Below are 27,063 nucleotides of genomic sequence, written 5' to 3' on the forward strand. Positions count from 1 at the left end.
GGTGGGGAGATCTGGGGTGGAGGTTTGGGAGCGGTTGAACCCAGATTGAGACAGGCCACGACGCTTCATACGGGTGTTCTTCACCACCGTGGTTATGGTCTCCTCTCTGGAGGGAAAAGGAAAGGGGGATACCTAGTCAGTTGTACAACTGAATGCATTCAACTGAAACGTGTCTTCCGCATTTAACCCAACCCCTCTGAATCAGAGGTGCGGAGGGCTGCCTTAATCGACATCCACGTCTTCGGCGCCCGGGGAACAATGGGTAAATTGCCTTGCGCAGGGTCAGAACGACAGGGACACAGCACAGTGGGTATGAGAGAGGGACAGACCAGAAGGTACGAGAGGAATAGCACAGAGGGTATGAGAGAGACAGCAGAGAAGGTGTGAGAGGAATAGCACAGAGGGTATGAGAGAGGGACAGACCAGAAGGTGTGAGAGGAATAGCACAGAGGGTATGAGAGAGGGACAGACCAGAAGGTACGAGAGGAATAGCACAGATGGTATGAGAGAGACAGCAGAGAAGGTGTGTGAGGAATAGAACAGCTTGTTTGCATGCTGTTTTCACACTAGGCCTACATAGGCAAGGTGTTAATTAGCGTGTACATACACACAGAGAGAGCAAAATGGAGTCTTGTCTACTCATACAAACATGTCATGAGAGGCTTTGCCTGCGATGGTTCATGAGTTAAGGAAAACGACTAGACACAAAAAAAAGATTAATGACAACTCTGCACATTCAATATACCGGCTCCTTGGAAGCTATATTTGGGGTTGAGTCCCTCTCACACTCAGGGTTCAAATACTGCATGGCCATGCATGCAGAGGCCAAATGGGGATACGCACAAGTATACATGCTTCTTCTAGCCTGCTTCATAAGCTGGTCACACTTACATGATGATGGTTTTCTTTGGTATTTTAGTCTCCTGCTCGGTGACTACAAGGAAAGCAGGATGGGGCTTATGGAGTTAGCCAGACAAATAAATAGCTAGCTAATGTTTATGACAAAAGACTACAGTATCTAAATTGTTGATGAACTGATGGTACGTCTTTTTCTTTGAATTATTGTGGCATAAAGCATACATTCTCTACAGTTGAAGTACCTGGTAAAATAGGAAAATTATTAAACTAATGCACCACGGTATATGTATGAAAGGGAGTAGTCCTACCTTCGATGGTGATCGCCTGCTCTCCTCTCCTAGTCACAGCAGAAGGAAGGCACAGATCAGCTGCACACCTAGCACTGCCCAGTCGATTAGACAACTGGGATGGGCAGGGAGGAGAATACATTAGGGTTACTTAACCAATGGCTTCATCTTATCACGGTCATTTCTCATCAAAACAATCCTCTTTAGAAAGAGCAAAGCATTGGATGCAAAACATCCAAAGCATGTCAACACTGTTACATGTTACTTCTACTATTTATCTCAATTGTTTTCATTTATATTGATCATTCACAAGTGATACACTTAGGTTGGCAGCAATTCCGGTGAGGTGGCTTGCAAGTCCAGTGTTTTACAAATGTATGGAATGGTTTCCTGGACCCAGATTAAGCCTAGTCCTGAATTAAGAATGTCTATTGAAAGTACATTTCAGTCCAATACTAGGCGTTATCTGCCTGGGGAACAGGCCCTATATTCTTTAACTGAGGTGTGGTGAATTATAGGCCTACCTCACATTCGTAATGTCCCAGGTCTCTCTCTGTAGGGCCTTTAATGACCAGGACCAGTACTCCACTACGGGACTCACTGTAGGTCTGATACTTCTCCTGGTCAGTCAGCAGCCTACCCTCCTTGAACCACCTGGCCAGAAAACACACAAAACGGTTTATTGAGAGCTCTCAAAAAGGTGTATTTCAATACTTATTCTTCATCTTATGTATACTTGTTAACCATTAAGAATGGGTAACATAATGACGGCAGTAAGAAGAAACAAATGCCACAGTCCGATGTAATTAAAAAGTTTTCCGTTTGAAGAGCCTATCAGAGGGGTGTGGTGGGGTGTACTGTACCTGATCTTGGGGCTGGGGGCGCTCTGGATGGTGCAGGAGAACTGAGCATCCTCACCAACGGTAAAGACAGCATTCCTCATCTTGTTCACGAAACGAGGAGGCACTACAACACACACACACACTCTTAAAAAGTGTTCTTCTCTCATAAGAATGACAATTATCATCCTGGACAAGCAAAGTATCCCTCACTATAAGCTGCTGGGAGGAGCTATAGGAGGACGGGCTCATTGTAATGGCTGGAATAGAATAAAAGTAACGGTATCAAACACATCAAACATATGGAAACCATTTATTCCATTCCAGCCGTTACAATGAGCCCGTCCTCCTAAAGCTCTTCCCACCAGCCTCCTCTGATGAATATCCATGATTTTCATGAGTAGTCTGCTATATTCACTTTCGCAAGTTCAAGCCCAATGTTAGTGTCATATCCCCTCTGTAATGGAGACTGACCTTGGACAGTGATCTTCCCCAGGGTGCTGGCGTTGCCTGCGGTGCTAGTGGCGAAGCACATGTACTGTCCAGAGTCATCAGCTGTCATGTTGTCCAGGATCAGGGTGCAGGAACCGTCAGGGTCCTCGATGATGATGTGGTGAGGGTCGGCCTCCACCGCATGCCCATCTGTCATCAGAGAAGGAAACAGTGTTAACACATGAGATGTTTCTACATTAATGCAGTGTGACCACAGTATGTGGAGAAAAACAAACGTGTCATGTATGTTACTGTATGTAGTTCATTGATATTCTAGAACTCCAAACACACACACACACACACACATTGCGTATGCACAGTGGTCTCGCTGGTGCGTCTTTTACCCTTGTACCAGGTGACCACAGGTTTGGGTATTCCAGTAACCTTGCAGGCCAGTTTCACTGTCTGTCCCAGCTCCGCTGTGCAGTCAGCCAGAAGCTCATCAAAGTCAGGCATACCTGGACAGATAGAGGGATGAATTTACACATCAATCTATCCTGAGTGGAGGGATGACACATTTGATTAAATTACCGGTCAAATAATGGTATGCAATTTTATAGTTTGTGAAATATACTTGTTTGATGGTAAACGTTAGATCACAATGTGCTGTGTCGTCAAACTATGCCTCTCTGTTTGTCTACTGTGTGTGTCGGGTGGATCTCTAATCAAATGTTATTCGTAACATGCTTCGTAGACTAACAGTGAAATGCTTACTTACGGGTCCTTTTCCAACATTGCAGAGTTAAAGATAAGATAAAACATGTAACAAAAAATAGAAATAGTGACCGTGAATAACAAATAAAAATGACGAGTAAAAAATAACATGGCTACATACATTGATCTGAGTGAATGTGTGTGTGTGTCGGGTGGATCTGAGTGAATGTGTGTGTGACGGGTGGATCTGAGTGAATGTACAGTATGTGTCAGACTCACTCCAGCCAGGCATGGTGTAGCGCTGCTGCAGGTCCCTGAGGTCTCGCAGCCAGGAGTTCTTGATGATGACGGTGCGAGCCTGAAGCGTGTACTTCCTGACAGAGTCCTCGCGCTCGTGCCAGATCTCAAAGGCCCGGTCGTCACCCTCCACTGTCTCATTCACGTCTATGTTGTTCAGCTAGGGAGGCAGACAGACCGATAAACAGTAGTCATCCTCGAGACAAATTATTGACTTTATTTATTCTGTTCGTAAATCCTTTCTATGTCATAGGAAGAGTGACAACGACGATATATTCTCTCCACCAGCAAGAATCTTTTACTATGTCAACCCTGAATACCTGATTGGAATTTGATGGTATTTCTTTAGTGCCTTGCTTCAGTGGATGGCCATGCTGAGAGATCTGAAGTATAACCGAAAGAGCAATCAACATAATATTACCTTCATCATGTTCTTAAAGACGTAGCCCTGGGTGTCTGTGTTGGAGTCTCTCTTGGATTTGCAGATGATGACATAGTTTTTGAAGAGGAACGCGTGTCGACGGTGCCCTCTGGAGGAGGACCTGACCCCAGGTGCACCCTCCCACATCATGAAGGGTCCCTGTCACAAAACACAACATCACAACTCACCACATATCGACTCCAGCCAAATTAGACTATTTAGGCCCCAACTGATACAGTAGCTCTAATATGTAAGTCCTTAGTCAAAGACTCCAATTCCCAAAGTGGGCATCATTCAGTCTATGGTTTTACTGGCGCTGTCCTTTTGGTCAGGTTTCTCTTGTAAAATAGGTATTCTGACCTCAATAGGACACTCTGACATTATTTCCAGATGAGTTACCTGTCTGATGGGCTCCCCCAATACATCCAGAGTGGCAGGGTAGTTCTCTATCATGGAGACGTGGTGTGTGTTCTCTGAACGCTGAGGCAGTGATGAAACCATGGCATAGGCCTCCTCCAGCAGGCAGCAGTTCTGACCGTTCCTGGCCTTGTTCCTGATCAGCTCCTACAGTCACAAAAATGGGCACAACTATTTAAGATGAATAATAACAGTAATATTCCAACAAGATTCTTATGAGTACATTTTCATATTATAAAAACATGGTAATCCCGGCTCTGGTGCATTCATTCATACTGTGTGGAATTGTGCACGTGTGGTAAGAACAGAGAATAGGGATAGATTCACTCATTCGGGAACGGGCAATAGTGAAATGTGATATATTTAATGTAACTAACTGTGTAAAATAATAATTGAAATTGAAACGCTAGGGTTGTACAATAACATTATGTGCGACCCTCAGGGACCTTGGACATTAAGGCGATGTGCAACATTGAGTATAGGAGGGACAGCTATGTAATGTGGAAGGGAGGGGTAAACCTTCCACGGGACGTAGGCTAATGCAATTAGCATGAGGATGTAAGAAACAAGAACATTTCCCAGGACATAGACATTTCTGATATTGGCAGAAAGCTTAAAAATGCTTGTTAATCTAACTGCACTGTCCAATTTACAGTAGCTATAACAATGAAAGAATACCATTCTATTGTTTGAGGAGAGTGCACAATTTTGAACATGAAAAGTTATTAATAAACAAATTAGACACATTTGGGCAGTCTTGATACAACATTTTGAACAGAAATGCAATGATTCAATGGATCAGTCTAAAACTTTGCACATACACTGAAATCTAAATTGCACTTGGGCTGGAATAATACATCATGACCTTTCTCTTGCATTTCAAAGATGGTACAAAAAAATACAAAAGAACAGTTGGTTTTTTCTTTGTATTATCTTTTACCAGATCTATTGTGCTATATTCTACTACATTCCTTTCACATTTCCATAAACTTCAAAGTGTTCCTTTCAAATGATACTAATAATATGCATATCCTTGCTTCAGGGCCCGAACTACCGGCAGTTAGATTTGGATATATCATTTTAGGCTAAAATTGAAAAAAAGGGGCTAATCCTTAAGCTGTCCTTCTTGTTTCGTTTTTTCATGAATGTGTATGTTTGATGTTATGTCTGGCCTATGCCATGTCTCTTACCATATCACAGTGCATCCTCTTGTATGTAAAGTAAATATCTGTGAAAATCAGACAATAAAGAAATATCTAATCCCCTATTTACTGCATTAAAGGGTGATCGCTCACCTTGAGTGAGGCCTTGTACTTCTGGATTCTGTCCAGAGGTTTCTGTAGGTAGGCATTAATGCTCAATACAGGCCCTTCAGCAGGGTCGGCACTGGCCTGCTGTTTGTCTGTGTACTTCTGTGACAAAGACATAGACAGCAAGGTTTAGAAATGTGGCCATTATTAGCCTTACATCAGCAAGCCATTATATTAACAAAGATGACAACACAAACACATTTATGACCATTTGTGTTAACAGTATTTGTGAAGGGTTCACTTGCCTTGAAGAAGTGGTGTACGGTCTTGTCACTGATAGCGGCCTCTGCCTTTTGCTGGCCTGCAAGGTACTGGAGGTATTTCTCAAAGCCCTCTCCGCTCCTCAGGAACCGCATGGCCACGTCGTCATCTGTGTCGCACTCGCGCATCTTAGGGAACATGAACCTGCACAACACACATTATGGGGTCAATTCATTTAGCAGCATATTGGTAGTACATAACGGTAAAACATCAATACAATACAACCAGTTAGGTGATTTCTATACAGGCATTATAAAGGGTTTATGAAGGCTTCATTAATCGATAGAAAGTTGCTGTTTAAAAACAGGCCAGCTGTACTTACTCGCTATGGAAGGCCTTGATCTCGTTGATGTTCCTGAATATGGCCTCCTTCTGGCTGGTGATGTCAGATGGGGCGTCAGGGCTCTCCACATGCTTGACGTGGTGGGAGGTGAAGAAGTCCATCTCTTTGACAAACTCTGCCTCGCTGTTGATCATGTCCTGGATCAGTTGGCTGGGGGAAGACAGAGCATTAGAGATATATTATGGTTTGCCCTTGAGTGTGGTGGTGTTTCTTGCTTGTGCACAACACAGGACCAAATCCTCATGATCTGTGAATGTAACAAACATTTATTTGACATGAATTATCTCATTGAGTTAATTTACTGAGTGTCTTAGTTATGAAAAGTCGAGTCTCAGGTTAAGTTTTGGTACTAATAGAAGATTCTGTGAGAAGGTCTAGACTCACAGTAGTCTTCTTTTGTACTCTCCTTCTGAGACCTCTTCTCCACCTGTCTCTGGGACATCACCAGCATCAGCAGACAGCTAGCCCACAATAGTTTAAATAACATTAAGAACATAATAACATTTAACAAAAATAAGTGGCGAGAGAGTAGATTAGAATTAACAGGAAACGGGGAGAGGTAGATGTACAATATTGGTACTAAATCAATTACTTAGATCTTGAAACAAACCTTGAGTTTCTTGTCCAGGTAGGCAGGCGAGACCCAGCCCTGGCGGGATGGGGTGGTTTTGGTTGGTTTGGTCCGGACCAGCCATTTGAGTGGATGTGCCGAATCCAGAACCTCAACATACTGGCCCTCCTTCAGGGAAATGGTCTCTTTGTTGGGGATGGTGGGGTTGTAGTCAGCCGTAGCCACATAGATGTCAAACATCTGTAGAAGGAGGAGGACATCAGACACAAAGTCTATAACTAGCATGCTTATAAGTGCTCACATTGGCAGAGTGACTTGTATTTATAAGAGATTTGCCCAGAACTGGGTTCGCTGGAGATGCAGGCCAGTTGAGGCTCTTTGCTGCACTAGGAGCTAAAAGGAATAAGTCAAGTAAGTATTCTCTAGCCAAATCCAATCAAAAATATCAGAAAGAGAAAGAACTTGAAGGAAAATAGACCCATTCCAGTGTCATTAGAGAAAACTCAGTATGAGTGAACTGGAATGACGGATTCTCCTTCTATGGTTCCATACCTCTCCCCTGGCATCAGGGTCGTCAGACTCAGAGGAGGAGTCTGCGAGAATGGAACTGGGGCGAGAGCGGTCGTGATGGGGCGAGGCGGAGGGTGTTTTGGTCTCATCGTCGCTATCGCCTCCCGGGACACGTAGTGAGGCTGGGGCAGTGAGGGGGAGGAGGGGGGTTCAGAGGGAGACAGCCAGGAGAACATACAATACACACACATCTCCACATAACCCAGTATAGACATAGGCCTATATACTGTACACACATTCACAGAAAGGGGGAATTGGACACTGAAATACCCACAGACCACCTGGAATGTGTAGCTTTGGCTTCTTGACCCAGAAAATAAGGTGGATATTTTATATATTTTACTATCAATGTCAAAACTGTATCTTTGAGTCAGTACAATTAATTATTAAGATTTCCCAAAAGGTTAGCTAAGCTACACATTAGTACCATCAACAGTTTTGCTGCTACTGCACAAGTCATTTGATTTAATAGTTTTCACTATTACAAACTAGTTAGTTTTCCAGATGCATGCATAAGATGCTGTACAAATAAGACGTGTGGTCTGAAGTACTGTCCATACATGTCTGAGTGTCGGCAGGTACTCCAGCTACAGTATATGCTATGCTGAGTATCAATTCAAAGCCATTTGAATCATATGCTCAGGTAATCACAGTTACTTGCTTAGCCAATACAAAACGTATTCTACTCATGCATCAAATAAATATCATGGAGCGCAAAAACATAAAGGGAGAGATATTTGATCACGTATATACACATTCATCATATATACTGAGAATGATGGAACTGTTTTGATGACAGCTTTGTCCACCACTTTACAATGGAATCCTGGCCGTTTTGTCTCAAAATGTGTTCAGGTGTAACTGTCTTCAACTGTGAAATACTGTATCTTAATGCCATCTTAGACAAAGAATAATACCAGTACATTATTTCCACAAGTCATCACCTCAGGCGATAGCCAAGATATCCTCACTGTCGTGCAGCATGAACAGAGGGATGTCATTTTCTAACCCCTTGTTGTTTCATGCCAAGTACTCCTCTTTTAAATGAAATAATTCCAAGTAAGACAGGTGAAGACAGATGCAGAGAAGAGAACAGAGCATAAGCTTCAACGTCAAGAAGCAGATCAAAAGCGACACTGACTAACTTGTGGAAAGAATGTATGGCTTTCAGTGAGAGTAACTGAGATCTTGATGTACTGTAGATACATACTGGAGGCTTTGGGCCATGATTTCATCCACTGGAGCACTTGATGGTTCTGTGCGCTGTCTGAATAACAGATTAACGATTGGATGAGAGCACGTGAGTGAATTAATGGATGGATGGAGGGGGGAAGGATGATGAAATGAAGGCAGGACAGTCGTAAGGGAAGAAAGGGTGTAGGAATCCACACGTCGCTCAAAACACACGCAAGACAAGCATTAGTGAGTGCAAAGAAAGAGACAAAGGCATCGTTGCTTATAGAAACACATAAAGGAAATTGCGAGCAGCGAGAGGCAGTGTGCATGACATTTCCTTTGAGCTGTTCATTCTTAAAGCCTGCATAACGATCTATTAGGAACTGACATATCCACTGACGCAGCAGTGCAGCTGTATCCAACGAACGTTGGCATGTTAGCTGGCCCTGTGGCTAATGGACTGCATGTGGGATGAGAGTAACATGTCATAACATGACATAAACTGTTATGAAGTGTTATGATATATAGCTTATAGTGTTTATGACATAATTACAAAATTACAAAGGCAATGCATATATTCAATTTGAATTTAGACTTCATCAATGGCAATGTATATATTTTTATTATGCTATAAAACACTATAAGCACATACTCTGTATTACCAGAGATGTACAGATGCAAATGTTTTTGCCTGCAATAAAAGCACACACAGCAACCTTTCCAATACATCAGGACTATTCCACCATTACTTCCCAGGTATTAATATTGAAAATATTCATTTTAAATGACCTATTCTATAAGTAACTAGAGGCAAATTAAAGGTAACACATCAATTCAAAATAAATTCAAATCAAATCACAAAGTGCATTTACTTTACCTTAAATCCACATGAATAGTGGAAGAACATTTATTTAAAGAAAATGTTCTCACTGTCCTCTATTTTGGAGATTTGATGGAACAGTCCGTGACACATTTGTACTCACCTTGGCTGATCTTGGCAGATACCATCTCTGTGATCTGAGAGGTGAGCTTCATAAGAAACTCTTCTGTTCCAACTTCACCTAGATAAGGCATTTTTCTGCCAGCATCCTCCTCTGGAGGGCTGACAGTAATACCCAGAGGGATTTTGGTCTCTTCCTTTGGTCGTGGTGCTACGACAGAAAGCAGATAATACATTAGGAATGTTTCACATTAGAACTTGCCATCTGCCACGTACCTCATTATTATATATATTATAATGATTACAAAAGCATGCATCATTATGTTTTCCTATTACATAATATGTATTGGGGACCCCAAGGAAGACTAGCTGTTGCTTTTGTAACAGCTAATGGGAATCCAAACAAACAAACAAGAACAGTATAGTCTTCCGTTTCTTACCATCCTCTACCTCAAAGTGGGCAGTGCAGATGGACTGGCCGGCCCTGTTGGTGGCTATGCAGGTGTAAGTGCCGGCGTGCTCAGAACTCGCATCCATGAGGATGAGGCTGTGTTGGCGCCCAGACCTGGCCACCTTATAGCCCTTAGTGTCTGGCTTGATCCACAACACGTCCTCAGCAGACTCCTCTTTCAGCCACGTCACCATGGGGGTGGGAGAACCTTGGAGAGGTGAGAAAGACAGCGGGACTTCGGTATTCACATGCATGTTGTATGATGAATAGTCTCTCCTAACAGCAGTCTGTGGACTGGCATGTATTTTTGTATGATGAATGACCATATCCTTTGTGGAAGCATACTGTATCTCACATATGACACTGATTCTGGTCCTGGCAAAAGAGAAGAGTGTTGTGGATATAGTACCTTCCACTCTGACTGACAGGGTGACACTGGCTCCCTGTTTCACCTTCCTGTTGCTAAACTTCTCCAGGAACCGTGGCGGCACCAGAGGCACCTTGGGATCTAGGAAGTAAAACATGGATGCAGAACAGTGTCATCATCACATAGCTCACAATTCAGAACAGTGTGACATGTTATTGGGGCGCAGGTAGCCTGGGCGGTTAAGAGCGTTGGGCCAGTAACCAACAGTTGCTGGTTCGAATCCCTGAGCCGAACTAGATGACAAATTGCTCCAATAAGTTGCTCTGGATCAGAGCGTCTGCTAAATGACTAAAATGTCAAATGTAAAAAACTAAATAGGTAGCAGCGTAAGAATCAATCAATAAATGAATCAATTGGTATTATTTAATGATAATTACATACCGTGCTTTTCTACAGGTGGGAGCTCTCCTGGACCTGTTGAAAGAGGGTCATCATGAATTCGGTAAACACAAGAATGTTGTGTTGTGTATAAAATAACATGCACATCGCAATGTAGACTAAAGACTTTATCCAAAGTAGAAGACAGGGATCCCTCTCAATATAAACCTTTCAGTCATGAGTAGACCTACCCAGAACCAGTATCCTAGCAGAGGAGTATGCTGATCCAGCAGCGTTGCTGATGTAGGCAGAGTACTCTCCTGCATCCTCCCTCTTCACCTCCAGGACCTCCAGACTGTGGACGTCTCTCTTGTCCAGCAGCAGGATCCTGTCTGAGGAACGCAGCGTGATACCGTCCTTGAACCAGTACACTCTGGGCGCGGGGAAACCTGGGAAATATCAACGGAAAGTAAACAACTAACTTACCCTGGGGGGCAGTAATTCCTCTTTATTTAACTTATGGAATGGACCTCTGACGTTCCTGTGCAGAGGCAATGTAGTCTAGCAGGGTCTTGGTGGGATTAATACAGAAGTGGTGGAGAGTAACCCACAGACCAACCTTTGACTTTCAGCTGCATCTTAGCAATGGGTGAGCCTGGGCTGACGTGCACATCATGGAGCTCATCCAGTACTTGTGGCATCTGCTCATCCTCTGCCACAGACTCAAACGCTTCCGTTTCCCTGAGGGGAGAAGATAGGCGGAGAGTAAAGCTGTCAGTTGTTGGGTTCGACATTTTGAACACTGAGATATTAAATAAATGATAGAGAAGAAGCATAGAATCAAAGGAGAAAGTTAAGGGTTCTCCGTAGAAAGCCAGAAGGCTTTGGAATGTGTTTGATGAAGGAGAGGAGAGCGACGTATTGATATAGGGAAGACAGATGGATATCTGTGGACTAGGTGAAGGAGGGGTTGAGGTCAGCAAATGAGGGGTGAGGTCAGTTCCCCTTAAGGGAGTAATCAGGGTAGTATCTGGTTACCTTCCTGTTGGGCATTTTTTGTTATTTTCTTTTATTTCACCTTTATTTAACCAGGTAGGCTAGTTGAGAACAAGTTCTCATTTGCAACTGCGACCTGGCCAAGATAAAGCATAGCAGTGTGAACAGACAACAACACAGAGTTACACATGGAGTAAACAATAAACAAGTCAATAACATAGTAGGAAAAAAAAGAAAAAATGTGTACAATGTGTGCAAAAGGCATGAGGAGGTAGGCAATAAATAGGCCATAGGAGCGAATAATTACAATTTAGCAGATTAACACTGGAGTGATAAATCATCAGATGATCATGTGCAAGTAAACTGTAAGGATTGGAGAGAGGGAGTGGGATAGAAATATCTGGATGGGACAAATGTTGGGTTGTCTGGTTACAGCTGTACAGAACCTTTGGGAATAATTAAACTTGGTTAAATCTTCTCTAGTGTCCATGGGTTATTTACTCTGAAAAATAAGAACCTAACACAGTAAAGGAGTAACACGACCAGTGAAACGTTTCAGGTACTATTAGGAATCAGGTTTGAATTGTAACGAAGGTTGAAGTCAAAGTCAAAGGCCTTGTTCGCTGGTTCTCTCATTCACCTTGACATGTAGCCCTTGGCGCTGATGTAGGAGCCTGTCTCAGTGGCATCAGCTGCAGTATCGTAGTCTGAACTGCAAGACACTGAGGAAAGAGAGATGTATTACACAATGACACGCAATCAATCCATCAATTAAGCAACCAACCAATCAATCAATCTAATATTTTCTGTACTCACTGTCAACCCTGAGCTCAGCCTTAGTGGCAGCAATGCCACTGGTGTTCTCGGCCATGCAGCGGTAGACGCCCATGTCAGAAGGCAGCACAGTGGTGATGATGAGCTGGTGGCAGCCCTCGTGGTCCTCGTTGATCATGTAGTGGTCATTCTCCTCCAGGAGCTTCCCGTCCTTGAACCAACGCACGCTGGGTGTAGGCTTTCCGATCACCACGCAGTCAAAGCTGACCGGGTAACCGTCAGGCACGTCCTGGCTCTGGAGTTCGGTCAGGAAGACTGGGGCCGCTGGGGGAGAGACAGGGACAGGGGAGAGGGGCAATCAGTTAGGCACAACAATAGGTTAGGAGTTTTTATAATTATGCAGGAGTTTAAAGTAACTGTCCAGTGTTTCAAGATTTCTATAAAATAGTGTATGACCTATAATTAATTACAATAAGAGTGAAATACTTTCAAATGTATACTTTTTAAGTATGTTAAGTATGCTAATTAAGTATGTTAAAAAGCATATTTTCTGTGGGAATGGTGTGGGCATACCCCAACAACAGAATGGTGTGGGCGTACAGTGCCTTCAGAAAGTATTCAGACCTCTTGGCTTTTCCCACATTTTGTTACGTTACAGCCTTATTCTTAAATTGATTAAATCATTTTTTCCCCTCATCAATCTACACACAATACCCCATAATGACGAAGCAAAAACAGGTTTTTCAAAAACTAAAATACAACATTTACAAGTATTCAGACCCTTTACTCAGTACTTCGTTGAAGCACCTTAGACACCGATTACAGCATCGAGTCTATCCTATATTTGGGGACTTACTCCCCTTCTTCTCTGCAGATCCTCTCAAGCTCTGTCAGGTTGGATGGGGAGTGTTGCTGCACAGCTATTTTCAGGTCTCTCCAGAGATGTTTGATCGGATTCAAGTCCAGGCTCTGGCTGGGCCACTCAAGGACATTCAGAGACTTGTCCTGAAGCCACTCCTATGTTGTCTTTGCTGTGTGCTTAGGGTCGTTGGCCTGTCGGAAGGTGAACCTTTGCCCAGTCTGAGGTCCTGAGCGCTCTGGAGCAGGTTTTCATCAAGGATCTCTCTGTACTTTGCTCCGTTCATCTTTGCCTTGATGCCGACTCGTCTCCCAGTCCGCTGAAAAACATCCCCACAGCATGATGCTGCCACCACCATGCTTCACCGTAGGGATGGTGCCAGGATTTCGATTCAGGCGAAAGAGTTCAATCTTGATTTCATCAGAGCAGAGAATCGTGTTTCTCATGGTCTGAGAGTCTTTAAGTGCCTTTTGGCAAACTCCAAGCGGGTTGTCATGTGCCTTTTACTGAGGAGTGACTTCCGTCTGGCCACTACCATAAAGGCCTGAATGGTGGAGTGCTGCAGAGATGGTTGTCCTTCTGAAAGGTTCTCCCATCTCCACAGAGGAACTCTAAAGCTCTGTTAAAGTGACCATTGGGTTCTTGGCCACCTCCCTGACAGAGGCCCTTCTTCCCTCGATTGCTCAGTTTGTTCGGGCGGCCAGCTCTAGGAAGAGTCTTGGTGCTTCCAAACTTCTTCCATTTAAGAATGATGGAAGCCATTGTGCTCTTTGGGACCTTCAATGCTGCAGAATGTTTTTGGTACCCTTCCCCAGATCTGTGCCTCGACACAATCCTGTCTCGGCTGTGTGCTCTATGGACAATTCCTCCGACATCATGGCTTGGTTTTTGCTCTGACATGCACTGTCAACTGTGGGACCTTATATAGGCAGGTGTGTGCTTTTCCAAATCATGTCCAATCAATTGAATTCACCACAGGTGGACTCCAATCAAGTTGTAGAAACACCTCAAGGATGATCAATGGAAATAGGATGCACCGGAACTCAATTTTGAGTCTCGTAGCAAAGGGTCTGAATACTTATGTAAATAAGGTTCTGTTTTATTTGATTATAAACTTGCAAAAATGTGTTTTCACTTTGTCATGCTGGGGTATTGTGGGTAGATTGCTGGGGAAAACATTTATTTATAAGGCTGTAACGTAAGAAAATGTGGAAAAAGTCAAGGGGTCTGAATACTTTCCGAAGGCACAGTATACCGGTCATTAAAAATATTCATGTGAGTAAATAGCTGATTGGCCAGCTCAACCAATGAGGCAGGATGACATCATCCAAATAAAAAGGATGATAATATTACTGTATTACCATATTAATGGTCTTTTGGAGATACAAGTTTGAGGTGGGGTTTTTAAGTGTTTTTTCTCCAATTTATGCTTTGGCCACAAACATGAGAATAAGACAAGTTTTAAACTTTTAAAAATGAGATTTTCACTCGACAGTTACTTTAAATCCACTGGTATTCCATGTGTAATTCTTACTGATAGTGATTTTTCTTTCTGTATAAATATGTGCTTTTACAATACAGCAACGAAAAGCACACATAATGAAAGGGTGTGATGGCAGGCAGTACAACATGAGGATAAATGGACGGAAAGGATTGTGTCAATACTGGAATGAAGTGGGTAAAGGAGAGTTGAATGGAAGGAAAGTGTCAATAGAGAGATAGAATGAATGGATACAGTGTGTCAATACTGGAAAGAGGTGGGCAAAAAGAGAAATTGTTGGAGAAATTGAAGCAACTATTAAATTACAACAAAGACAAACAAACACAAATGTTTGGGACAAAATTGAGAACATAAAAACACTACATCCAAAACAAACATATCAAATAAACCACACATTGACAAGACTGAAATACATACTTTTTGGTAAGAGAAACCTAACATTAAGCCACACACCAAGCTAACAGTAGTAATCACACGGAACACACAAGGAAAAGCAGGATGAAAGGCTGGATGAGGACAACGTGAACATTAATTTAGCAAGTACAAACTTACGTCTTAGCTAACAAGCAAAAGCTCCCATTAATGAGACATTTTTAGGGGAATTAAAACACATTGAAACGTGGATTATATTATTTCAGCAAAATAAACACTGTCATACATTTATTGAATAAAAATCAATATGACCTTCCCTGAATTACAAAGTATTTTTTGTGTTTTAACTTGTTAATTTTTCATACTGAATGGAATGGGCTACAAAATAATTTAATTGAATAGTCATTAAATTACTATTTAATTCCAAATGATTTTCAAACGATCTAATACATTATATACAGTAAGAGTAGGGGAGAGCCGGGATGAAAGTAACACGGCCATTTTCTCAGATAACACAGAAGCTAGAAAAACTGCCCAGTCCGACCATGTTTCATCAAGTTATCAACAAAAAGTGGTTTTGAACGATGTAAGTAAAAAACATCAATAGAATTATGCCTTAATCAATTGACTTGATGGTCAGCTTCTCACGTAAGCTTTTATCGACGGGTTTCTGGTTAAAAATAAATTTATTTATGACTCTGGGGGTCAATTGCCTTGTGTCAAGCCATTGAAATGTGATAAGCATATTGAGTTTACCCTTCGTGAAGAGAATAAAAACAATCATTCTATCAAGACACGAGGAGTGCGCATGACAAGGACATCTGGAGCGCACCTGATTGGTTGCTCGCCATCCATCAGCCAGTGCACCTTGTCAAGCTTGCCCTCCGCCACACACTCCAGGTGGATTAAAATGTGATGAGAAAATTATGCATAATATAGCTATTATATGATCCATTGTAGTCCGATTAATATTGTAAAGCAAAATACTGTGTTTGTGCAACATTGCGATGTTGACACATGGTTAATTTTCATACATTTCAAACCTAGAGCATCAATTATTAAAAACGATACAAACATTAAATTATGGCTGATAGTACATTTGTTGAAAGGAAGAGCATTACAAACCAGAAACATGTAGATAAGAAAGATTGTGTTACTCCCGCCCCGCCGGCAGGTACAAAAGTAACGCTGCGGTAGTTCTGTTCTGTGTCTATTTCATTTAAACTCACATACCCTAGAAATTAAATTACAATTGCTAATGCTAGAGGACATATATAAGTTGTTTGTAATAAAATATGGTGTCTCTAGGTCTATCGAACTCTGAGTAATTTGGAAAAAAACTGTTACTTTCGTCCGAGGTCTCCCCTACTCTCGTGTTTTCCTACCAGGGGCTCCTGTCATGAACGCGGGCAGCTGCTTCTCCTGTGTGGGTGTTGCAGAGCCATCTTGGGTGTATCCCATCTTCATGATGCGCAGCTCCACTTTGAGAGGTCCAGCCTCCTGGATGGTGGTCTCCACAGGCATCCCCTGGGCAGTGAACATCTCCTGAAAGTGCAGCGACGCCACCTGTGCCTCAGACCGCGTGTCAAAGCGGATGTAGAGGTAGCGCTCGTCCTCACGGTACGATTTGGGCTCGGGGGCCTGCAGCTCAGCCTCATCATCACAGCTGACGAACGACTCCTCCTCCGACGTGGCCGGCAGGCGTGTGCGGAGGAGGCGGCGAAGCCGTTTGCTGGCCTGCCTCAGAGACTCATCCATCTCGCTTTCTGCAGACGAGCTCTCCGCCTCGCTGTCAGCGCTGTAGCCCATGGTCAGGGGCCTCCTTCCAGATGCCTCCCGTGCCGAGCCTACTGTCACCTTGCCGCTGTGGATGGTCACGCCGAACTTGTTGGTGACCTCACATGTGTAGATGCCCGTGTCCTTGGTGGTAACGGCGGTGATTACCAGAGAGCAGGTGCCATCGTTGTAGATGTCGATGTGATGGTGTTTGCTGTCCACAAGGGGCTCGCCGTCCTTCAGCCAGCGCACCTTGTCGGGCTTGCCCTCAACCACGCACTCCAGGTGGATGGTGCCATTGGGCTCCTTGGTCTGGTCCTTGAAGACATCCTTGAAGACTGGACACATGTCCTTGCAGGACTTGTAGCCCTTGAACGCAGCCTGGATCTTGACAGCAGCATCCAGCAGCCCCTTTTCTTCAACCTCCTCACTTCCGCACTCAGTGATCTCTGTAGTCTGTGCTGTGATCTTCTGTCCCAAAGATGAGGTCTGTAGGACTGTGGTCTGTTGCACTGAGGTCTGTGCATAGAACTTCTCAGTTGAGATGGACTCTGTCTGGTCGGATGCAGAGAGGGAGGACTTGCTGCTCTTCTTCAGGTAGGACACCAGCGTTGGAACCCTGGACTCATCCTCAGAGCTGGTGTGTAGATTGGTATCCAACTCCTTCTTCTTTGCGATGATGATAGGCTCCACAACCTTCTCCTTTTCGTTCACCTTCTCTGGGGCTTTCTTCTCCTTGACTGGCTCCTTGGGTGTTTTCGGCTCCTTGTCCTCCTCATCAGGCAGCTCAGAGATGGAGTCGAGGGTGGGCTCTCGGCTCATGCGGCGTTTCTTGGCCAGGGCCTCCCACAGCGCGTGGACATCACCCTCGGAGGCAGCCTCAGGAGGCAGGCTGGGCTGGGCCCCCTCCAAGTTAACCCCATCTCCACCTACAACCAGGGCACAATGGAATGTTATTTGCAGCAAACTGACACCTGTAACATCTATAGTATAGCAGCCCCAAAACACACACACACACACACACACACACACACACACACACACACACACACACACACACACACACACACACACACACACACACACACACACACACACACACACACACACACACACACTTGTAAGAACTTTGATCATGTAGTGGTAAATAACTGTGGGACTAGATTATTTTCTGATAGGAGAAGTGTGTCCACACATCTTTTTGAGGAATGAGCTCACCATCACTATCTGCTAGAACTAGCTGACCAACTTACCTTAACTTACCCCTTAAATAACAAACACCTCTCCACCAAGCTTCCAGTTTGGTTTGAGGAAAATAGCTTACAAATTTCACAATAAATAAATGTCAGCAGATGGAATTACCAAGTTACAGGGTATAATATTCTGTCTTGTTTGGGAGTCTGTACCTGTTGGTAGGTTGAGATTAATGGAGCTTTCTGCCTCGTCTGAGGCCACACAGGTGTACACGCCCTGGTCAGCAGACTCAAAGTCTTTGATCAGCAGCACTTGTGTCTTGCCCTCGATGGTGACCTGGTATTTGACCCCAAACTCCAGCTCCTTGTTGTCTCTGAGCCAGGTGACCGAGCTGCCCTCAGCAGAGAGCTGGCACTCTACACGGGCCATCTTACCCTCCTGCAAGTCTGGACAGGCCAACTGCTGGGTAACTGTGATTGGAGCCTCTGTGGAACAAAACAATTGATTGATCGATTTATATATTTACTCCAATAAATGGGACACTACATAGACAATTCATGCCAACGGAAAATGTTTTGCACTCACCTGGGTTGTATGCAAATTATGTAACTAACACATACATTATCTAGGACTAGGTTATAAGTATGTTGTTCAACATGCTGGGCTTGAGACAGAGCCATATAGAAATATATTTGTTTGGCTCAGGTTTGAGCGCATCATATAGCCAACTCACCCAGCTGAACGGTCTGAGGCAGCTGGACAGGTTCTCCAGTCCCAGCTCTGTTGATGGCTGCCACCCTGAACCTGTAGCCGCTCCCTGGGATGAGGTTATCCACAGAGAACTCTGTGTTACACACAGGCTCTGCATGGCACGGAAGCCAGAGGGCGCTGTCCGCCAGCCTCATCTCCACCCTGTAACCCAAAATGGGGCTGCCTCCATCGCTGAGAGGTGTGAACCAGGACAGGGTCACCCCCTGTTTATGCTTACTGACCAGCTCTGGGTCCTCCGGGGGGTCTGGAACGGCTATACAAGGAAGGGAGGGAGAATGGGTCAGTGGTGGGTTTAAAGAGAGATGAATAGGAGAAAGAGAGGGGAATGGACCTAAAAAGATTGCACCCCTTGACTTTTCCCATATTTTGTCATGTTACATCCTTATTCGAAAATTGATTAAATAAAAAATGTCCTCATCAATCTACACATAATAAAAATAAAAAACAGAAATCCCTTATTTACATAAGTGTTCAGACCCTTTGCTATGAGACTCGAAATTGAGCTCAGGTGCATCCTGTTTCCATTGATCCTCCTTGATGTTTATACAACTTAATTGGATTCCACCTGTGGTAAAAAAGGCACACACCTTTCTATATAAGGTCCCACAGTTGACAGTGCATTTCAGAGCAAAAGCCAAGCCATGAGGTCGAAGGAATTGTCCGTAGAGCTCCCTGACAGGACTGTGTCGAGGCACAGATCTGGGGAAGGGTACCAAAAAAATTCTGCAGCGTTGAAGTTCCCCAAGAACACAGTGGCCTCCATCGTTCTTAAAGGGAAGAAGTTTGGAACCCACAAAGACTCTTCCTAGAGCTGGCTGCTCCTCATTAAAATGCACATGACAGCCCGCTTGGACTTTGCCAAAAGGCACCTAAAAGACAAGATTCTCTGGTCTGATGAAACTAAGATTGAACTCTTTGGCCTGAATGCCAAACATCACGTCTGGAGGAAACCTGGCACCATCCCTAAAGTGAAGCATTGTGGTGGCAGCATCATGCTGTGGGGATGTTTTTCAGTGGCAGAGATACTAGTCAGGATCGAATGAAAGATGAACGGAGCAAAGTACAGAGAGATCCTTGATGAAAACCTGCTCCGGAGCACTCAGGACCTCAGACTGGGGCAACAAGACAACGACTCTAAGCACACAGCCAAGACAATGCAGGAGTGGCATCGGGACAAGTCTTTGAATGTCCTTGAGTGACCCAGCCAGAGCCCGGACTTGAACCCGATCAAACATCTCTGGAGAGACCTGAAAACAGATATGCAGTGACACTCCCATCCAAACTGACAGAGCTTGAGAGAATCTTCAGAGAAGAATGGGAGAAACTCCCCAAATACAGGTGTGCAAAGCTTGTAGCGTTCATACCCAAGAAGACTTGAGGCTGTAATAGCTGCCAAAGGTGCTTAAACAAAGTACTGAGTAAAGGGTCAGAGTTTTTATAAAGTTATTTTTTGTAAACATTTCTAAAAACCTGTTTTGGTTTTGTCATTATGGGGTATTGTGTGTAGATTGATGAGAATTTAAATAAGAATAAGGATGTAACGTAACAAAATGTGGAAAAAGTCAAGAGTCCTGATTACCTTCCTAATGCACTGTATAATACTAACTAGGCAAGTCAGTTAAGAACAAATTCTTATTTACAATGACAGCCTAGGAACAGTGGGTTAACTGCCTTGTTCAGGGGCAGAACGACAGATTTTTACCTTGTCAGTTTAGGGATTTGATCTAGCAAATTTTCGGCTACTGGGCCAACGCTCTAACCACTAGGCTACCTGCCGCCCGCAACAGAACCCACAATCTATCTGCAATATTAAAGCTGATCTTCCTCACTGTGTGTTTGGACTAGATACACCTGCGTCCAATACCAGGTAAATTTTACTGGTTTTAAACTTCTTAATTGTTGCCCTAATGGTGGTATATAAATTATGTTTGCAAAGTTTTTGTACCTATTGCCTGATTTGTGAAGGTCAGCAACCATTTGTCTCTTCATTTGTGAGCTCTTTGCCTTTTCCCATGCTGATGAATGACAAAGGAATTTTACACACCTGTCAACTCATTTTTATACCCCAGTGAAACGGGAAGCCACAATATAGTTCCTTAAACTGAGATTAACTTAAAAAGTTGAATGGTTTCATTTTATTTATAAAATCTTTAGGGGTGCTTGTTAAAAAAATATATTTCTGAGCAATTGTATTAAAAAAAGGTACAATACATTTTGAAAATCTATGTAATTGTAGGCATCATTTCCAATCTCCCATATATTTGGGGAAAACAATACTTAGGCTTCTGCTTCCAGTATATACATACTATATACATTTTATAAACACAGTATATTGTACATTAGTTATCTTCTTTTATTTGTTTTTAGTCCCCCTTTGAGCTACCCTCAACCCCTCCCATTATCTCTGAAAACCATCCAGTTTCCTAATTGCCTTATAAATTCTGAATCATTCTCATAGTTTCAACAGATTGTAAATGAAAGATTACATTTTTTACTAAGAGTATTATTATATTATTGATCGATTGACTATTGCTTTTCAAGTCACTCAACAGTGCTATTTACAGAGTTAACTCCAGGTATATGTTGCAATTCTTCAGTCATTCCTGAACCTGCGACCAAAAACAAGCTACATATGGGCAGAACCAAAACAAGTGATCTAATGATTCTGTCTCTTCACAGCAACATCTGCAGAGCTAGAATGGTTGTATCCGCCATGTACATAACATTATATTAGTTGGAAGAATTTTGTATACTAATTTATATTGAAAAACTCTGTTTTGAATCCAGCGTTGTTTTGTGTGTCAGTTCATAAACCACGTGCCATGAAATCGGCACATTGAAAATCTCATCCCAACTATTTTCCAACTTGTATGGTGCAGCTGTCAATTGTTTGGTCCTTAAATGAAACTGGTATACTTCTTTATTTATCACAATTTTCTTTAACCAATTTTGGTCTTTAATGTAGTGCCGGCAGACAAGGTCCTTACTTTCTCCCCCTTCTACTTGCCTCTTCCATTTTTGCGGTAACGCTGCAATCAGTTGGTTATAATTTTGGATAGAGCAGACATTTCCATATATTTTTGTTAGCTACATGTGTGACACCTCCACCAGTTCTATTAATGTTATAATTAACAAAGTTTATTGTTTTTTTCTCTCACTAAAATAATGTTTAAAAAAAAATCAATTAGAACGTATGTTTGTGTTTAACCATAATATTTGTTGTAAAATTTGTTCTGTCTTTTCTGGTGGATTAAACAGAAAATGCAACCAGCTTTCTATGGCTTGTTTAAAAAAAATGCGATATTCTGGAGATCATTTCATTTTAAATAACTGAAAGTGAGAGGATATAATCTGTAAAAAGGGAAAAATAACAATTTTAATACTGGGAGAGACATTTTTACTAATCTGATGGAAAACCAGTTCGGATTAAATACAATTTTTGTGTGACTGAAGCCTTTCGTGAGAGGTTCAATGCTTGAATATTTATTCATTTCAGCCTTTTACATATTCATTATATACAGTACTAGTCAAAAGTTTGGACATTTATTCAATCAAGGGTTTTTCTTTATTTTTACTACTTTCTACATTGTAGAATAATAGTAAAGACATCAAAACTATGAAATAACACATATGGAATCATGTAGTAACCAAAAAAGTGTTAAACAAATCAAAATACATTTCAGATTTTAGATTCTTCAAAGTAGCCACCCTTTGCCTTTATGACAGCTCTTGGCATTCTCTCAACCAGCTTCAAATGGAATGTTTTTACAACAGTCTTGAAGGAGTTCCCACATATGCTGAGCACTTGTAGGCTGCTTTTCCTTTACTCTGCGGTCCAACTCATACCAAACCATCTCAATTGGGTTGAGGTTGGATTATTGTGAAGGCCAGGTCATGATGCAGCACTCCATTACTCTCCTTCTTGGTCAAATAGCCTCTACACAGCCTGGAGGTGTGTTGGGTCATTGTCCTGTTGAAAAACAAATGATAGTCCCACTATGCGAAAACAAGATGGGATGGCGTATCGCTGCAGAATGCTGTGGTAGCCATACTGGTTAAGTGTGCCTTGAATTCTAAATAAATCACAGATAGTGTCACCAGCAAATAACCCCCACACCATCACACCTCCTCCTCCGTGCTTCACGGTGGGAACCACACATGCAGAGATCATCCATTCACCTATTCTGCGTCTCACAAAGACACGGCGGTTGGAACCAAAAATCTTCAATTTGGACTCATCAGACCAAAGAACAGATTTCCACCGGTCTAATGTCCATTACTCGTGTTTCTTGGCCCAAGCAAGTCTCTAATTCTTATTGATGTCCTTTAGTAGTGTTTTTTTTTGCAGCAATTCGACCATGAAGGCCTGATTCACACAGTCTCCTCTGAACAGTTGATGTTGAGATGTGTCTGTTACTTGAACTCTGTGAATAATTTATTTGGGCTGCAATCTGAGGTGCAGTTAACTCTAATGAACTTATCCTATACATCAGAGGTAACTCTGAGTCTTCCTTTCCTGTGGCGGTCCTCATGAGAGCCAGGTTCATCATAGCGCTTGATGGTTTTTACAAATGCACTTGAAGAAACTTTCAAAGTTCTTGAAGTTTTCCACATTGACTGACCTTTACATCTTAATTAAAGTAATGATGGACTGTCGTCTCTCTTTGCTTATTTGAGCTGTTCTTTCCATAATATGGACTTGGTCTTTTACAAAATAGGGCTATCTTCTGTATACCACCTCACCTTGTCACAACACAACTGATTGACTCAAATGCTTTAGGAATGAAAGAAATGCCACAAATTAACTTTTAACAAGGCACACCTGTTGATTGAAATGCATTCCAGGTGACTACCTCATAAAGCTGGTTGAAAGAATGCCAAGAGTGTGCAAAGCTGTCATCAAGGCAAAGGGTGGCTACTTTGAATAATCTGAAATATACAATATATTTAGATTTGTTACACACTTTATTGGTTACTACAAAATTCCATATGTGTGATTTCATAGCTCTGATGTCTTCACTATTATTCTACAATGTAGAAAATAGTAAAAATAAAGAAATACCCTTGAATGAGTAGGTGTGTCCAAACTTTTGACTGCTACTGTAAATAGGCCAGTTTAATTTTGTCTGGCTTGCCGTTTCAAATAAAGTTTAAAACATTTTGTTCATATAATTTCAAAAAGAAGTTGTTTGGTGTAGGCAGAGCCATAAGTAAATAGGTAAACTGGGATATTACTAAATAATTAATGAGGGTGATTTTTCCACAAATAGACAGGCATTTATCTTTCCATGGTAGCAAGATCGTACGTATTTTTGCTAACTTTCTATTCAAATGCATTGTAGTGAGATCACACACTTACTGATGACAGTGAGCTTGGCCATGGAAATGGCATCCCTGGCAGCAAAGGTGATCTCCTGTGGTGGCATGGCTGGGGCCTGTCTCAGCACCAGGTGGTAGGAGCAACCGTCAGCCTGCATGGCCCAGGTGTTATCATTCTTTAGCTCGGCTCCGTTAGAGTACCAGGCTACCTCCGCTTTAGGCACAGGCTCAGTCAGTATGCAGCTGAACTCTACCTTCTCTCCCACCACAGCTACCTTATCCTCCAGACCGCTCACCACATCCAGCTGCCAGCCTACGCACACAAAAGCCACTTCATATCATATATGGCAGTTCTCCCTTATTTTCAGCTGTAGTATGTCACAGTATTGTTCACCATAAGACCAGGCTTCACAAAAACAATAACTAACTTCCTGACAAACAAACATAAGGGGGTGAGAAACCTTTGACGTTGAGCAGGGCGGAGGTCGCTGCGGTGCCAGCCTGGAAGGTCACTTTGCAGTTGTCCCCGACGTGCAGATCCTTTAGCAGCAGCAGGTGGCGGCGGCCACTCTCGAAGGACACAATCTCAGTGGTTGGCGAATCCTTCACCGGCTTGCCATCAATGAGCCAGCAGCTGTCTTTGATCTCGCAACGAGAGATCGAGCACTCGAACAGGGCCTCGCCGCCGTCGATGGTGTCCATGTTCTCCAGGCCCTGGAGGATTTCTATGGGTTTGGCTATAGGGGAGAAGAGGAGAGCAGGGTTTACTGTAAGATAATAGCTTTAACTTTTTATGGCTGCAGGGGCAGTATTGAGTAGCTCTGATTAAAGGTGCCCATTTCAAACGGCCTCGTACTCAATTCTTGCTCGTACAATATGCATATTATTATTACTATTGGATAGAAAACACTCTCTAGTTTCTAAAACCGTTTGAATTATATCTGTGAGTCAAACAGAACTCATTTGGCACAAACTTCCTGACCAGGAAGTGGAAAGTCTGAAATCGAGGCTCTGTTCTTCTTCCTGCCTATACATGGGCATGATACGTAAGAGTCTACGTGCACTTCATAGACCTTCCCCTGGATGTCAAGAGGCTGTGAGAGAAGAAATTTAGTGTTTATCTTGGTCTGAAGTGGAATACAAGCTCTTTGTATGACGTGTCCCTCATTTCCGGTACTCTGGGGAGCGCGAGGTGGACAGTGGGATTGCCTTCTGTTTAGCTGCCGTTATGGACGACTACTATCTCCGGCTTTGATTTTATTTGATACATGTGACCATATCATCGTAAAGTATGTTTTTTCAATATAGTTTAATCAGATTATTGAAATTTTTTCGGGAGTTTTGCCGTGTTCCGTTCTCTGACTTTGTTGACGATGGAGAGATCCGTGGCACTTGGCTAGTGCGCGTGCTAAATGAAGAGGGAAAGTTGCCGTTCTAAATCCAAACAACGACTGTTCCCGACAAAGGACCCCTTGTCCAACATTCTGATGAAAGATCAGCAAAAGTATGCTATTTCATATATCTGTCGTACATGTGAACTAGTCGTGGGCGCCCAACGTTTGGGTACTCTAGCTATACCGAAGCTGCATATCGTAATGAAGTTATTTTTAGAATTCTAACACTGCGATTTCATTAAGAACTAATGGATCTATCATTTCCTATACAACATGTATTTTTTAGTTATGTTTATGAATAGCTATTTGGTCAGAATATGTGTGTCAGAAAAAGTGTCAGGAAAAATCCGGACGTAGTGGGAAAAAGTAGCTAAGTTAGCACAATGTGTAACCATTGATTTCAGCTCTAAATATGCACATTTTCGAACAAAACATAAGTGTATGTATAACCTGATGTTATAGGACTGTCATCTGAGGAAGAAAATCAAGGTTAGTCAAAAATTATATATCTTTTGCTTGTTTGTTACGATCGCTTACTTTTGCTACTGGGAAATTGCTTGTGTTTTTGGCTATTGTGGTAAGCTAATATAACGCTATATTGTGTTTTCGCTGTAAAACACTTGATAAATCGGAAATATTGTCTGGAATCACAAGATGCCTGTCTTTCAATTGCTGTACACTATGTATTTTTCAGAAATGTTTTATGATGAGTAATTAGGTATTTGACGTTGGTGTCTGTAATTATTATGGCTGCTTTCGGTGCAATTTCTGATTGTAGCTGCAATGTAAACTATGATTTATACCTGAAATATGCACATTTTTCTAACAAAACATATGCTATACATATGTATGTTATCAGACTGTCATCTGATGAAGTTGTTTCTTGGTTAGTGGCTATTTATATCTTTATTTGGTCGAATTTGTGATAGCTACTGATGGAGTAAAAAACTGGTGGAGTAAAAAAAGTGGTGTCTTTTGCTAACGTGGTTAGCTAATAGATTTACATATTGTGTCTTCCCTGTAAAACATTTTAAAATCGGACATGTTGGCTGGATTCACAAGATGTGTACCTTTCATATGCTGTATTGGACTTGTTAATGTGTGATGTTGTTTAACTTGTTAAGTTAAATATTTAAAAAAAATATATTTTGAATTTCGCGCCCTGCACTTGAGCTGGCTGTTGTCATAAGTGTACCGACGTCGGGCTTGCAGCCATAAGAAGTTAACTGAGAGGGGAGAATGTGTCATAAAACAAGCCTTTTCCCCAATGTTGGTGGGCATTTTATGTTCACATTGGCCTGTAGGACAAGTGGATTTTTTATTGCTAGACACTTGCTACTATTCAAGCTGAAACTCACAATGAAAACCAGCCAACCTGCATGAAATGACATAGTCTTCGGTCAGTTTTAGGAAGCTTTGTTTTGAACTTTCTGATATCCATTTTGACACTAGGGCCATTTTCCTGTCCATGTGAC

The 27,063-nt window shown here is 42.5% G+C and overlaps 1 protein-coding gene across 1 annotated transcript in view; it reads right to left on the bottom strand.

Annotated features, from left to right (window-relative positions):
• LOC120020655 (obscurin-like) overlaps nucleotides 1–27,063 on the bottom strand; it is an 84,650-nt gene continuing 57,587 nt past the window's right edge. Inside the window, exons 53-80 of the mRNA XM_038964359.1 lie at nucleotides 24,656–24,931; nucleotides 24,235–24,507; nucleotides 18,838–19,128; nucleotides 18,317–18,589; nucleotides 16,520–17,839; nucleotides 12,445–12,726; nucleotides 12,269–12,350; nucleotides 11,252–11,373; nucleotides 10,884–11,081; nucleotides 10,696–10,728; nucleotides 10,297–10,395; nucleotides 9,877–10,095; nucleotides 9,480–9,647; nucleotides 7,303–7,442; nucleotides 6,790–6,990; nucleotides 6,564–6,640; nucleotides 6,159–6,329; nucleotides 5,821–5,980; nucleotides 5,561–5,677; nucleotides 4,248–4,412; nucleotides 3,849–4,007; nucleotides 3,410–3,587; nucleotides 2,821–2,934; nucleotides 2,459–2,626; nucleotides 2,009–2,111; nucleotides 1,670–1,799; nucleotides 1,167–1,260; nucleotides 1–106 (exon numbers count right to left, since the gene is read on the bottom strand). Coding sequence (XP_038820287.1) covers nucleotides 93–106; nucleotides 1,167–1,260; nucleotides 1,670–1,799; nucleotides 2,009–2,111; nucleotides 2,459–2,626; nucleotides 2,821–2,934; nucleotides 3,410–3,587; nucleotides 3,849–4,007; nucleotides 4,248–4,412; nucleotides 5,561–5,677; nucleotides 5,821–5,980; nucleotides 6,159–6,329; nucleotides 6,564–6,640; nucleotides 6,790–6,990; nucleotides 7,303–7,442; nucleotides 9,480–9,647; nucleotides 9,877–10,095; nucleotides 10,297–10,395; nucleotides 10,696–10,728; nucleotides 10,884–11,081; nucleotides 11,252–11,373; nucleotides 12,269–12,350; nucleotides 12,445–12,726; nucleotides 16,520–17,839; nucleotides 18,317–18,589; nucleotides 18,838–19,128; nucleotides 24,235–24,507; nucleotides 24,656–24,931 — 5,627 coding nt within the window. The 3' untranslated portion in view covers nucleotides 1–92. The remainder of the gene's footprint in view (nucleotides 107–1,166; nucleotides 1,261–1,669; nucleotides 1,800–2,008; nucleotides 2,112–2,458; nucleotides 2,627–2,820; nucleotides 2,935–3,409; nucleotides 3,588–3,848; nucleotides 4,008–4,247; nucleotides 4,413–5,560; nucleotides 5,678–5,820; nucleotides 5,981–6,158; nucleotides 6,330–6,563; nucleotides 6,641–6,789; nucleotides 6,991–7,302; nucleotides 7,443–9,479; nucleotides 9,648–9,876; nucleotides 10,096–10,296; nucleotides 10,396–10,695; nucleotides 10,729–10,883; nucleotides 11,082–11,251; nucleotides 11,374–12,268; nucleotides 12,351–12,444; nucleotides 12,727–16,519; nucleotides 17,840–18,316; nucleotides 18,590–18,837; nucleotides 19,129–24,234; nucleotides 24,508–24,655; nucleotides 24,932–27,063) is intronic.

The sequence above is a fragment of the Salvelinus namaycush genome, chromosome 25, assembly GCF_016432855.1.
Source record: "Salvelinus namaycush isolate Seneca chromosome 25, SaNama_1.0, whole genome shotgun sequence".
Classification (NCBI taxonomy): domain Eukaryota; kingdom Metazoa; phylum Chordata; class Actinopteri; order Salmoniformes; family Salmonidae; genus Salvelinus; species Salvelinus namaycush.